Source organism: Gopherus evgoodei, chromosome 2, assembly GCF_007399415.2.
Source record: "Gopherus evgoodei ecotype Sinaloan lineage chromosome 2, rGopEvg1_v1.p, whole genome shotgun sequence".
NCBI classification, from domain to species: domain Eukaryota; kingdom Metazoa; phylum Chordata; order Testudines; family Testudinidae; genus Gopherus; species Gopherus evgoodei.
In genome coordinates this window covers 177,909,340-177,923,078 of record NC_044323.1, presented here as the reverse complement: position 1 = coordinate 177,923,078, position 13,739 = coordinate 177,909,340, and the positions used below count along the sequence as shown (strand labels likewise).

Here is a 13,739-nt window from a genome sequence, read left to right as displayed (position 1 = left end):
AAAAAGGAAGGTTTTACAATAACTATAGTCAAATACTAGTCTACAGAAGGAAACATGGATGTAATGGTAGTTTTACAGCAGACCCTCTATTTCAAGGGCTCTAAAACTGGGGGATGGGACCCTTCAGGGGGTCGCGAGGTTATTGCATAGGGGGTCACAAGCTATCAGTCTCCACCCCAAACCCCACTTTGCCCCCAGCATTTATAATAGTGTTAAATATATAAACAAGTATTTTTAATTTATAAGGGGGGTTACACTCAGACGCTTGCTATGTGAAAGGGGTCACCAGTTCAAAACTTTGAGAACCACCGCTCTATTTTATGAACTAATTGGGGACCAAGAAATTCATTAAAGTGAAAATTACAGTAGGTACAGTGCAGAATTTCAAGTACCATACCCAGCATTGCATAATTTTCATCCTGCACACCATTGCGAAGCAATTTCTGATGCACTGTAAAGGTAAAGGGCTGTCAACATGTTCCTCATCAGTATCACTTTTATTATGGGATATTCCCCCTCCTACAGTTTGGAAAAATGGTTCATACAGTTGGCGGTTTGTTAAGACTGGTGTTTGTAAACTTAGTACCTAACTGGGTGCAATAAACTCTAAGCCTCCCCATCATATATATTCACCTTAACTCGCTACACTAAATTGAACCTACGCTAGGATTATACAAGGAGGTGGATCTCAATTGAAAAACAAAAACAAGTGAACCACCCCTTGCCTCTCTAGTCCAGACAAAGCTGGAGGGAGCTGCATGTGGAGGCACAGCAAGAGCAAGGGTCTGAGGATCCTGCACGGATCGGGTGACCAGATTTGATAGGAACAGTCCCGATATTTGGGACTTTATATTACATAGGTGCCTATTATTCCCTCCCCTCCCCGCAGGGCTGCCCAGAGGATTCCGGGGGCCTGGGGCCGTTGGCGGCAGGTGGCTCCGGTGGAGCATCCGCAGGCATGCCTGCAGGAGGTCCACCGGAGCCGCAGGACCGGCAAGCAGCAGGGCGCCCCCCACGCAGTGAAATGTCTAGAGCCGGCCCTGTTCGGCAGCAGGGGGCCCTTCTGTTCCAGGACCCACCGCCGAAGCGCCCCGAAGTCCAGTGGCGGGGGCCCTCCGCTGGCGAATTACCGCCGAAGCAGGACCCGCCGCCAAAGTGCAGCCCGCTCTTCGGTGGTAATTCGGTGGCTGGGGAATCCTGCCGCAGGTCTTCGGGGCACTTCGGCGGCGGGTCCCGGAGCGGAAGGTCCCCCTCACCAGCAAAGACCAGAAGCGGAAGAAGCTCTGGGCCCCGGCCCAGCAAGAGTTTTCCGGGCCCCCGGGAGCAAGTGAAGGACCCCGCTCCAAGGGCCCCGAAAAACTCTTGTGGGGGCCCCGCATCCGGGGCCTGGGGCAAATTCCCCTCTTGTCCCCCCCCCGGGCGGCCCTTCCCTCCCGTCCCAATTTTTCACACTTGTTGTCTGGTCACTCAATGCACAGATAACCCCGGGTGCGAAGCAGCCAGCAACCAAGCTGTGCATCTAGGTACAATGCAAGGGCACTCCCCTCCCCGTTTGTGTGTGTGTGCGGGTCTACTCACCTGGCGGGTGTTCCTATATGGGATTCCCCCATCTGTGGGGTCATCTCTCTAGGGGGTTCCTATCTGGGGGTCCCTCCAGGTGTAAATGTTGCAGGGGGTGCAACAGTTGGGGTTCGTTTGCCCGGTGTGCGTATCCCCAATGACCACACCGGAGTGGAGAAGCAAGTATCTTTATTTGAGTCAAATAAGGTGCAAGGAGATGTAAAATCTCAGATCATGCACGAATCACTATCCTTTTCCCCACCTTATATACCCCACTTGTTTACAAAGATGCTTACAGGTGCCGCAATTCATCATTTACAATTCATTAAGTACCGGATCCTTTAATTAAACTATATCCTTTGCCCACACTACAGAGCTCCCCTTTGCTCGATTACATTTTATACCATAAACAAAAGAACAAAAGAAAATGATAAATGATTACATGTACTCTTGCTAGCTTTAAAGGAACATATTGATTAATCTAAGGCGTACTTCGAGGGCAATGGCAGGCCTGAGAATATAAACTTTTAACCCCATGCCATATTACCAATTATTTGGGGCCTGGCCCCCCCCCCAACATAAAGGTCTCCTCTTCTTGAGGGTGTTCCTATACAGGATGTCCTGGGTGGGGCTGCCTCTCTTAGGTGGGGTGTCCCTATATGGGGTGAGGGGTCTCCTCTTCTGGAGGGGTTCCTAGATGGGGTCCCCTGTGTGTGCGGTGGGCTCCTGTTCCGCGGGGTTCCCTACTCTGAGATCTCCTCTCCTGGGGGGGGGGGGGGTTCCTCTATGGGGGCTCCCCTGTGCGTGGCTCTCCTCTGCCGGAGGGTCCCCCGACTCCCCCCGTGAGCGGGCGGGGGGGGCTCCCCTCCTGCGCCGGGTGGGCAGGGACAACGAGAGGGGGCCCAGGCCCGACAGGAGAGCGCCGAGCAGACGGATCCCAGTGGCTCGATGCGCTCGGCGCTCGCACACAGATGCCAGCCCCCGCCATTTTCGGCGCCACAGGGAAAGCGGCGGCAGGCGGGGGAAGAGGCGAGCAGCCGCCGCGCCCCCTCCCCAGCAGGTACTGGTCCCCTCCCCCCGGGCGTGGGCGGGGCCGGGCCGCCTCCCGGAAGCGGCGCGGGCCGGAGCCGGTAGCTGGGGGCCATGAGAGGAGCGGTGGCGGTGAGACGCGGCGGGAGCAGGGGCGCGGCTCCGTCTGGGGTGGGGGGTCCGCTGGGCCGTTGCCCCCCGGGCCAGGCTGAGCGGGACGAGCCCGAGCGCACTGAGATGCGGCCGGGTCCGGGGCCCTGCGGCGTCCCAGCGTCGGGCGCCCGCAGCAGCGTTCCCAGGTGACGCCTCCCACCCCACAGAGGTGGCGCTGCTGGTGCCCGGCCGGTTACTGAGCTTCCTGCCGGGGTGCTGGCCTGTCCGTGCCCCGGGAGCGGGTCTCCCGGTACAGGCATTGCACCGCCTTTGTAAAGGTTTCATCTGCCCGTGTGCCACAAGTGCCGCCCCCCCCCCACTGGAACTAAAAGAAATTGGAGGCAATAAGTGTTTTTGTTTCCTCGGGTACTTTCTGGATTTGACTCCACTTTGCATATGAGTTTCAGTGTTTTTTCCCCCTATAAAGTCAGGCAGTTTCTTCTGCTCTGTGTACATCTTCACATAGCAGCAAGGGAGAGAAAAAACATTTTGAAGAATGAGGAACCTGTGACTTAAAACATACACAGACAGGAGGGGAGTGGAGGCAGGTATATTACCTGAATCTGCTTCACAGTTTTTTTCTGTAATCAACTACAGCTATGTCTACACTAGATACTCACAGCTGTACCTGTGCAGCTCGACCGCTATTAAGATCTCTCCTGTAGCTGCTCTATGCAAGTGGGAGAGAGCTCTCCCACTGACATCATTAATCAACCCCCAATGAGCAACAGTAGCTATGTCAGTGGGTATGGCTCACCTGCCAACAAAGCACTGTGCACATTAGCACTTATGCTGGTGTAATTTATGTTGTTCAAGGGGGTGGTACATTCACACATCTGAGCAGCATAAGTAGTAGTGTAGATATAGCCTAAGTATCCAGCTGACAGTGTCCTTTTAGTGCAGTGTTGTAGCCATGTTGGTCCCAGGATTTTAGAGAGACAAGATGGGTGAGGTATGTCTTTTGTTGGATCAGCTTTTGTTGGTGGGAGAGACAAGCTTTTGAGCCATAGAGCTAAAGAAGAGCTCTAAGTGCCTTAAAGGCTTCTCTCTCTCTCACCAACAGAATCATAGGGTCAGAAGGGACCACAACAGTAAACAGAAGATAGTCCAGTAAGAGAGATTACCTCACTCACCTTGTGTCTCTACTGTCCCTTTAAGATAGACACATTCAAAAATGGGATGCTGCCCCCCTCTCTGTCATCCACCAAGACACAGAGAAGATAAAAATGTCTTCTTCCCACCTGCCTGCATAGATATAGGGGAAAAAACATCACTTCTGTTTTGATTTTGATTTTCAATAGGTGCTTCAGGCATGTGTTTCTCAGTAACTACAAGTTTCAGAGGGGTAGCCATGTTAGTCTGAATCTGTACAAAGCAACAAAGAGTCCTATGGAACCTTATAGACTAACATGTATTGGAGCATAAGCTTTCGTGAGTGAATACCCACTTCATCAGATGCAATAACTACAGTTGCTAATGTTAATTATGCACTGGAGCTTAGTTTAAAGTCTCTCTTATTTTTAGGTTTAGCTCAGCTTTGCTCCTGGCAAAAACTTGCTTGAGGATATTTTATTTTAGCAAACCGTTTTTGCAAGAGGAAGCATTTCTGTCATTTTAAATAAAATGAAAAGTCAAAAAATTGAATGTTGAACTTGTTGTTTGGGAAAGCTTTTACTCCTGAGAGAATTTTGTGCCAAAAAATTAAAATTCTGCACACTATATTTTAAATTTCTGTATATTTTATTTTACAATAAATGTGGAGACTCCAGCATTTAAATGGAGAACGCAGGCCCCCACAGAGGTAGGAGACCACCTTACAGCTGCCCGCCTTCCACTCCGAGGACACGGACTCAATGATGAGGCTGCACCAGACCCTGACACAGCCCAAAGGCCAGTCCTGCCCCTCTGTTCCAGGTGCACCAAGATAGTGAGCGAGAGGGACAGAGTCTTGCAGGCTTGCCCTGATCCAGGTGTTGGGCAAGCAGGTTCAGCCTGGTAGGATCTAAGTGTGGAGGGGATGGGGTGTGGAAATCCAGGTGTGGATCAGAGGGTTGTGTGTGGGACTGTCTGGGTGTTGGTGGCTCAGTGGGGGCGATCCATGTGGGGGAGATCTGGATGCTCAGGGGCTTGTTGGGGGTTCCAGGTGCAGGGGGAATGGGACTCTGTGAGGGGTCCAGGTGAAGGTGGTTTGGGCTCATTAAGGAAGGTCAAGGTGTGAGGGTCTGTGTGCAGCTTGTTGAGGCTCAGTGGGGTAGAGGGATCTGGGTGCAGCTGGTTGAGGCTCAGTGGGGTGGTCTGGGGGCTAGGGTGGGGGTAAGGATGCAGGGGGAGGGGCTTGGCGAGGGGGTGAGACTTGATGGGGTGGGAGTCCGGACGCACAGGGATTAGGCAGATGAGGGAGCAGCTCCCTGTACAGTGACACTCTCCTCTGCTGCTGAGGAGCAATGAGGGTGGGGAACAGAGAGAGCTTCCTGCAGCAGGGAAAGGTTTCTCCTGGCCCCAACCACTCTGCAGGGGAAGAGGAAGTCCCATCCTTCCCAGCCCAGTTGGGACTAGCAGCTCAGCCTAGCACAGGGTAAAAACCATCGGCCATGGCATCTGCAGCCTGGCGCCTGCCCTCCCGTGCCGTGATTTACTTCTCCATCGGCTGTGCTGGGCACCCAAAACAACACGCCTGTGCTGCTGAGGAGAAGTGCATGACCGTTCTTGTGGCTTTCCTTTGCTTCCCCATCAGAAGTCATTTTTCTGTAAATAAGTAAAGAATTCTGCAAGGGACATGAATCCTGTATGCATGCAGGGGTTCAGATTTCTCCCAGGAGTAAGCACCTCTTAAGCTTGTAAGTGGCACTTGTAAAATTGCACTTCATAAGGTGGATCAGTTACTTTGAGTATTTTGAGTAGATGATGAAAAATGACACCTCTGACATTTTGCATAGAAAAACAGTTGCTGTGCATGCTTTCAGAGAAATATATTTCAGAAGAGTCCTGTTGTCTATAATAATATTATTTGATAGAGAATGTTTCAAATATTTACTACATTTACTGTTTCTCAGCTTAATGTTAGGCACTGTAGAATATTCCTTTATGAAAACATGTTCTCAAGCAAACAACACAGAAAAGGGAGTTTTACACAATCTTCTTTTAACTAATACTGTATGTGAGCAGAACAAACGCTTTCTCACTGTAACTCTGGTATCCTTCATGAAAGTTTGTTCTATCCAGGTACTAATATTATGGTTGATTAATACTATTTTAAAATAGTATTAATCTTTAAATCCAAACTCACTAACAGAATACTGCCTTAAATTATTAGAAAATAAAATATTTTTAAATCAGCCTCTTCTAATTACTTTTTGTGACCTAATTTCAGGGTTCTGTTTCTCTGCTAGTGTAATTGATGTTAATATCTAAAGCAGTGGTAAAGGATGTAGTTTCTATATTGTTATAAACTTTATGGCTGACATGAGATTTGCAGAAAGTCATCTTTCTTATGGTCCCTCCTGCACTTCTGAAATTCTCCTAAGGCAGAATCATGCTTGTTCTGATCCTCTTTAACATCGTGCGGCACATGCCTGAATAGTAGCAGTAAATGTGATTTGTCATGGCTCTGTTGGATTGGGCCAGAAAGGAATCTTTCTGTACAAAAGTAGACATTTGTGTAGTCCTCCACTGCTTGCTGAGAAACTTAGGGAAAAGAGACATACATTGAAAATTGGACTCCTTGAACTAGTCTAGTATCCTGTCTTTGTCTGGACACATCACCTTCTCTATGGTCCAGTTTGTGCAGGGCAGTGAATCCAGGTGGGATTAGTTTGGCAGCTCTTGCTAGGAAAGGGCTATGTACACATATTGAATCCTTGGAAATGTAGGACTGGAAGAGATCTCAACAGGTCATCTAGTCCAGTTCCTACAGTGAGACAAAACTAATTCTTATCTAAACCAGGGGTCAGCAACCTTTCAGCAGTGGTGTGCCGAGTCTTTATTTATTCTCTCTAATGTAAGGTTTTGCATACTATAATATATTAATGTTTTTGGAAGGTCTCTTTCTATAAGTCTGTAATATATAATTAAACTATTGTTGTATGTAAAGTAAATAAGGTTTCAAAATGTTTAAGAAGCTTCATTTAACATTAAATTAAAATGCAGAGCCCCCTGGACCAGTGGCCAGGACCCAGGCAGTGTGAGTGCTACTGAAAATCAGCTCATGTGCTGCCTTCGGCACCCGTGCCATAGGTTGCCCACCCCTGATCTAAACTGTCCCTAACAGGTGTTTGTCTAACCTGTTCTTAAAAACCTCAAGTGACAGAGATTCCACAACCACTAGGTCAGCAGTTCTCAAACTTCATTGTACTGCAACTCCCTTCTGACAATAAAAATTACTACACAACCCCAGGAGGTGGGACTGAAGCCTCAGCCTGCCTGAGCACTGCCACCCTGGGTGGAGGAGGCCAAAGCTCAAGCCTCACCACCCCATGCAGGGGTGGATAATGCCGAAGCCCAGGGCTTCAGTCCCAGGCAAGGGGTTTGTAATCTGAACTCCACCACCCAGGGCTGAAGTTGAAACCAAAGCCTGAGCCCCGCAGCTCAGGGCTGAATCCCTTGCCTTGGCTTCGGCCCCAGGTGGTAGGGCTCAGGCTTTGGCCCTGGACCCCAGCAAGTCTAAAACCAGCCCTGGCAACCCCATTAAAACAGGGTCGTGACCCACTTTGGGGTCCCGTCCCACAGTTTGAGAACCCCTGCTCTAGGTAAATTGTTTCCTAATATCTAACCTAAATCTCCCTTTTTTCAATTTAAGCCCATTACTTCTCTTCCTGCCCTCCATGGATAAGAACAATTGTTACCCTTCTCTTTATAATAACCTTGTACATACTTGAAGACTGTTACCTCACATCTCAGTATTCTCGTCCCCAAACAAAACAAACCCAATTTTTCAATATTTTCTTGTAGGTCATGTTTTCTTGACTTTGAATCATTTTTGTTGCTCTCCTCTTGACTTCCTCCAATTCATCCACATCTTTCCTGAAGTGTAGTGCCCAGAACTGGAGCCAGTACTCCAGTTGAGGCCTTATCAATGCTGAGTAGAGTAGAATTACTTCTTGTGTCTTGCTTACAAAACTCCTACTAATGCATCCCCGAATAATGTTTGCTTTTTTTGTGTGTGCGCGCGTGCACAATGGTATTACGTTGGTGACTCATTAGTTTGTGATCCACTTTAACCTCCAAGACTCTTTTCTGCAGTGCTCCTCCCTAAGCAATCATTTCCCATTTTGTAAATGAGTATTTCTTCTTAAGTGTAGTATTTTGCATTTGTCCTTATTGAATTTAATCCTATATCAGACCATTTCTCAAGTTTGTCGAGATCATTTTGAATTCTAATCCTGTCCTCCACAGTGCTTGCATCCCCTCCCCACTTGGTACCATCTGCAAATTGTATACGTGTATACTTTATGCCATTATCCAAATCATTTGTGAAGATATTGCAAAGAACCAGACGGAGGACTGATCCCACTCAGTATGCCCTTCCAGCTTGACTGAACCATTGATAATTACCCTGAGTACAGTTTTCCAAGCGTTTGTGTACCCACTTTATAGTAGGTTCATCTAGGCTCTATTTCCCTAATTTGTTTATAAGGTCATATGAGACAGTATCATAAGCCATACTAAAGTTGAGATATCTCACATTGTTACCTGCACAATCTAGGGCACCCACCTCTACTCTTCTGTGGGCTCAGAGCATAACCCTCTTCAGGTTGGCTGGACCTTTTTCCAGCAAAAGAGCCTTTACACAGTAAATCCTTAACTTGAATTTATTAGCAGTTGATGAACAGAACACATGCGCCAAGTATACAGTGCTGACCACTCCTCATAAAGCTGGTGATCTCTTCCCGATGGTCAGTCGGAATCGGATAGTCTGTGGCTCCAGCTTCTGCACAGAATGGTCATGCAGGGTATTGAGTTTGGCAGCTTTGATCTTGGGCTGTGTCCCGGAATTCAGTTCCAAAGAATTTCTTCTTGGAGCCCAGTTTATATAGTCAAACTTAAGTTCTGCTTCTCTATACCTTAACCAATCATTTAAACTAAAGTATTATGAAATAATGTTCTTTGCCAGTCTTAGCACGCTTCCTTTTACATACTAGAGTCAGTTTCAGTTTTGCTAAATCAGTTACGCAACAAACAAAGGACAGAACCAATTAAAGGTCAAACAAAGGGGAAGTATAGATTTCCCAATGTAACTGCTGATAAGTGATTCTGCCAGACGGTGTATTATCTTGAAAAGTTTTCCTTTACACATCTTTATGTCTGTCTGTTTATCTGGTCACTGTTTGTGCTATACTTCCTTAGGGCTAGAATGCTTTCTTAACAACCTGATATTATATTGTTTTGGTGTCGTTTAGATAGAACGAGACTCCTTACTTTTAGCTAATGCCTGCTGCTCCTCACTGCAGAAAGGCTTCCCCCTTATCCACAAGGATTGTTATACTGTACTGGTGTTGGAGGGGGGGAAAGCAAGAGAGATGTTGTCATAAACAGATAGTTAAGGTTTAATGCCTCTTTTACCTGTAAAGGGTTAAGAAGCTCAGTAAACCTGGCTGACACCTGACCAGAGGACCAGTAAGGAGACAAGATACTTTCAAATCTTGGTGGAGGGAAGTCTTTGTTTGTGCTCTTTGTTTTGGGGGTTGTTTGCTCTTGGGACTAAGAGGGACCAGACATCAATCCAGGCTCTCCAAATCTTTCTAAACCAGTCTCTCATGTTTCAAAATTGTAAGTAACAGCCAGGCAAGGTTTTATTTTTGTTTTCTCAACTTGTAAATGTCCTTTTTTGCTGAGAGGATTTCCCTCTGTTTGCTGTAACTTTGAACCTAAGGCTAAAGGGGATTCCTCTGGGCTATATGAATTTGATTACCCTGTAAAGTATTTTCCATCCTGGTTTTACAGAGATGATTTTTTACCTTTCTTCTCTAATTAAAAACTTTCTTTTTAAGAACCTGATTGATTTTTCCTTGTTTTAAGATCTAAGGGGATTGGATCTGGACTCACCAGGAATTGGTGGGGGAAAGGAGGAGGGGATGGTTAATTTCTCCTTGTTTTAAGATCCAAGGGGTTTGGATCTGTGTTCACCAGGGAATTGGTGAAGCCTCTCAAGGCTGCCCAGGGAGGGGAAGGTTTTAGGGGGGACAAGAAGTGATCCAGACACTGAAATTTCTGAATGGTGGCAGAGTTACCAGATCTAAGCTAGATCCATGCAGGTCCCCACCTTTGTACCCTAAAGTTCAGAGTGGGGAAGGAACCTTGACAGATGTACAATAGGAGGAAGAGAGAGTGACTGTAAGACAGTGGCTGTGCATATTAGTTTATAAATGCCTTCACACTAAATTGCTGTCTGGGCATGAAGTTTAGATTGAGTACTACAATATAGCGCACTATTCCTCCTCTGGTGAAGATATTAGGTCTCATAAGGCTTTAATTATTGGTCTGTGGAGTTAAAATAGCAGTATTGACTGACTCCTGGAGGAAGTCTCATTCAGCTTCCTTTAGCAGGATACATGATTGCCTTAAGGAGCATTGGGCTGGTGGATTTTGGTAGATACTCCGGTGAGAAAAAATACCATTGGGCTGGAATAACCAAAACACCGGTCTAGATAAATAAAAATTTAATTAGTGACAGCGGACTGAACTAGCTGTGACCTGCACTTAAAAAGTGCAGCAATTGACTGGGAGCAGCAATTGACCAATGGAGTTAGCCTGAGGCTGAAAAATGCAAAATTAGCCTCAAACATCAGTTATCACATACTTCACTGAAGTGAAAAAAATGGATGATTGCCTGCCCACTCCCATACTCTGCTCAATTCCTTCTCTTTAGCTGTACTCATCCAGTTATACCTCATCCTACAATTGGAGATGAATGCATGTGACTGATAGTGGTTATCAAACTTTGGGACCACCATATTCTTGTCATGTGACCAGATTTGAGACCTTGGTGTTCCTGGACAGTCATTAAGATTTTTTTTCCTAGTCTGCACACCCTTTTTCCTGAACATCCAACAAGTAATCTCAAGCAAAAGTGAGAGTTGGAAACAAAGGGTAGAGGGGAAGATTTGTTCCACTTTCACAGTTAGGCTCTGCATTTAGAAATGGATGTATTGAGTATGGTACACCATACCATGCAAATAAAGTAGCCTGGCCATAATCATAGTACCTCTGCACTAGTACTTTCAGTGTGATAGAAGTAATGGGATCATTCCGTGGCAACATAATCTGTTTTCATGCCAGTGAACATTGGTATAAGAGGGCTGGGTTTGGCCTTGCGCTGAATGCTTAACCACAGCACTGTGACACTGATGTGACAAGTTTGTGCACCATTGCTTTCTGTACGCAATAGAAGGACCAATCCCCACTTTAAGCAAACTATTTTTGAAGGATTTTAAAGGGTGTTTAATTTTTTTTATGTTTCAGAAAAGTGGTAAAATATACTAATGAAAAGTCAGACTTAATATTTGTCCAGATCAGCTTTTCCATCTCTGGGTATGTCTACGCTACGGGATTATTCCGATTTTACAGAAATCGATTTTTGGAAACAGATTGTATAATGTTAAGTGCAGACGGCCACACTAAGCACATTAGTTCAGCGATGTGTGTCCATGTATCGAGGCTAGTGTCGATTGTTGGAGCATTGCATTGTGGGTAGCTATCCCATAGTTCCTGCAGTCTCCCCCGCCCATTGGAATTCTGGGTTGAGATACCAGTGCATGATGGGGCAAAAACAGTGTTGCGGGTGATTCTGGGTAAATGTCGTCACTCAATCCTCCCTCTGTGAAAGCAACGGCAGACAACTATTTCGCACCCTTTTCCCTGGATTGCCTGGGCAGATGCCGTAGCACGGCAACTATGGAGCCCATTCAGCCTTTTTTCACAGTCACCGTATGTCTACTGGATGTTGCTAACAGACGCGGTACCGCAGCGCTACACAGCAGCATCCCCTTGCCTTTTGCAAGTTAGCAAAGACGGTTACCAGCTCAACTGTACCGTCTGCTACCTTGCAAGTTGACAATGATGGTTACCAGTCATACTGTACCGTCTGCTGTTGTCATGGGTGCTCCTGGCCAGCCTCGGTGAGGTCGGCCGGGGTGCATGGACAAAATTGGGAATGACTCCCCAGGTCATTCTCTTCTTTAAGTTTTGTCTAAAGGGAGAGTCAGTCCTGCCTAGAATGTTAGGCAGGCCTATTAAAGAACCCGAGAGGCAAACGGCCGCTCCGAGTCAGAGCCCCAGACATCCAGCAGAAATAATGAGCTGCATGCCATTCTAGGGGGTGCCCCTGCAACAACCCCATCCGTTGCGTCCCTCCTCCCCCACCCCTCCTGGGCTACCATGGCAATTATCCCCCCATTTGTGTGATGAAGTAATAAAGAATTCATGAATAAGAAACAACACTGACTATTGCCTCTGCAAGCAGAAATTAAAGGGGGGAGGGGAGGGCAGCCTCCAGCTGCTATGATATTCTAGGCAGGAGTGAATCTCCAGGAGACAAAACTTAAAGAAAAGAATGACCGGGAGTCATTCCCATTTTTGCTCAGCACCTCGAGGCCAGCCTGGAGCACTCACAGGACGACGATGATGGATATCCATCATACTGCATCATCTGCCATCCACAAGGCAAGAGAAGGGAAGGGGATGCTGCTGCGTAGCGCTGCAGCACTGCATCTGCCAGCAGCATCCAGTAGACATACAGTGACGTTGAAAAAAGGCGAGAGGATTTTTTTCCCTTTGCTTTCACAGAGGGGGGAAGGGGAGGGGCGACGACATATACCCTGAACCACCCGTGACAATGTTTTTGACCCTTCAGGCTTTGGGAGCTCGACCAAAAATTCAAATGGTTTTCGGAGAGTGCAGGAACTGTGGGATAGCTACAGTCATCAGTTGCCTCTCCCTCCATGAGCGTCTATTTCATTCTTTGGCTTTCTGGTACGCTTGTCTCAGCTCCTTAAGTTTCATGCAGTACTGTGTCGAGTTCCTGTTGTGGCCTCTGTCCCTCATAGCCTTGGAGATTTTTTCAAATGTTTTGGCATTTCGTCTATTGGAACGGAGTTCTACTAGAACAGATTCATCTCCCCATACAGAGATTAGATTCAGTATCTCCCATAGGGTTCATGCTGGAGCTCTTTTTTAATTCTGGGACAGCATGGTCACCTGTACTGATCAGCGCTCCACGCTGGGCAAACAGGAAATGAAATTCAAAAGTTCACGGGACTTTTCCTGTCTACCTGGCCAGCGCATCCAAGTTCAGATCGCTGTCCAGAGCGGTCACAATGGTGCACTGTGGGATAGCTCCCGGAGGCCAATACCGTTGAATTGCGGCGACACTAACCCTAATTTGAAATGGCAATACCGATTTCAGTGCTACTCCCCTCGTCAGGGTGGAGTACAGATATCGATATTAAGAGCCCTTTATATCGAAATAAAGGGCTTCGTTGTGTGGACGAGTGCAAGGTTAATTCGGTTTAACGCTGCTAAATTCGAAATAAACTCGTAGTGTAAACCAGGCCTCTGTGTATGTCTAAACTACGGAGGCTATACTAACATAGCCCCATAGTGTACATATAACCTACACTGACAGAAGGGTTTTTTTGTCAGTGCAGAAACACCACCTCCCCAAACGACAGTAGCTAGGTAAGGGAAGCATTCTTCCGGCAACATAATCCCTAATTGTAGACACAGCTATATCAGCATAGCTACATTGGTCAGGGGTGTGCCAACAGCATTTGCAAGTGCAGACCAAGCCTCCTTATAAAGTACTCATGCACTAATTCTTAACCACTAGTGCCATAATGTTATCACTGATTCTACCTCTTGCATTAGATGTGTTATGCAGGAAGTAATATCATGGGGGAGACACATGTACTGCACTGTTGTGATTTTTAGGAATTCCCATTAAATATTGAAGTTGAGTTAGAAAATATTTCCCTGTGCAATTTTTTGTGTGAAGCAATTTTATT

General features: G+C 46.8%; 1 protein-coding gene across 7 annotated transcripts in view; it reads left to right on the top strand.

The window, feature by feature from the left end:
- Window positions 1-2,526: 2,526 nt before the first annotated feature.
- SLC35B3 (solute carrier family 35 member B3) overlaps window positions 2,527-13,739 on the top strand; it is a 40,409-nt gene continuing 29,196 nt past the window's right edge. For 5 of the 7 annotated variants that reach the window (XR_003999036.1, XR_003999038.1, XR_003999037.1 and 2 more), the window contains exon 1: window positions 2,649-2,721. Coding sequence is in view for 1 of the 7 variants with exons in the window: in XM_030552379.1 (XP_030408239.1) it covers window positions 2,704-2,721 (18 nt within the window). In the remaining 6 variants the exon portion in view is untranslated. Of the gene's footprint in view, window positions 2,621-2,648; window positions 2,722-11,199; window positions 11,269-13,739 lie in introns of those variants that run through there. The other 2 variants (XM_030552380.1, XM_030552381.1) reach the window with 2 other exon arrangements.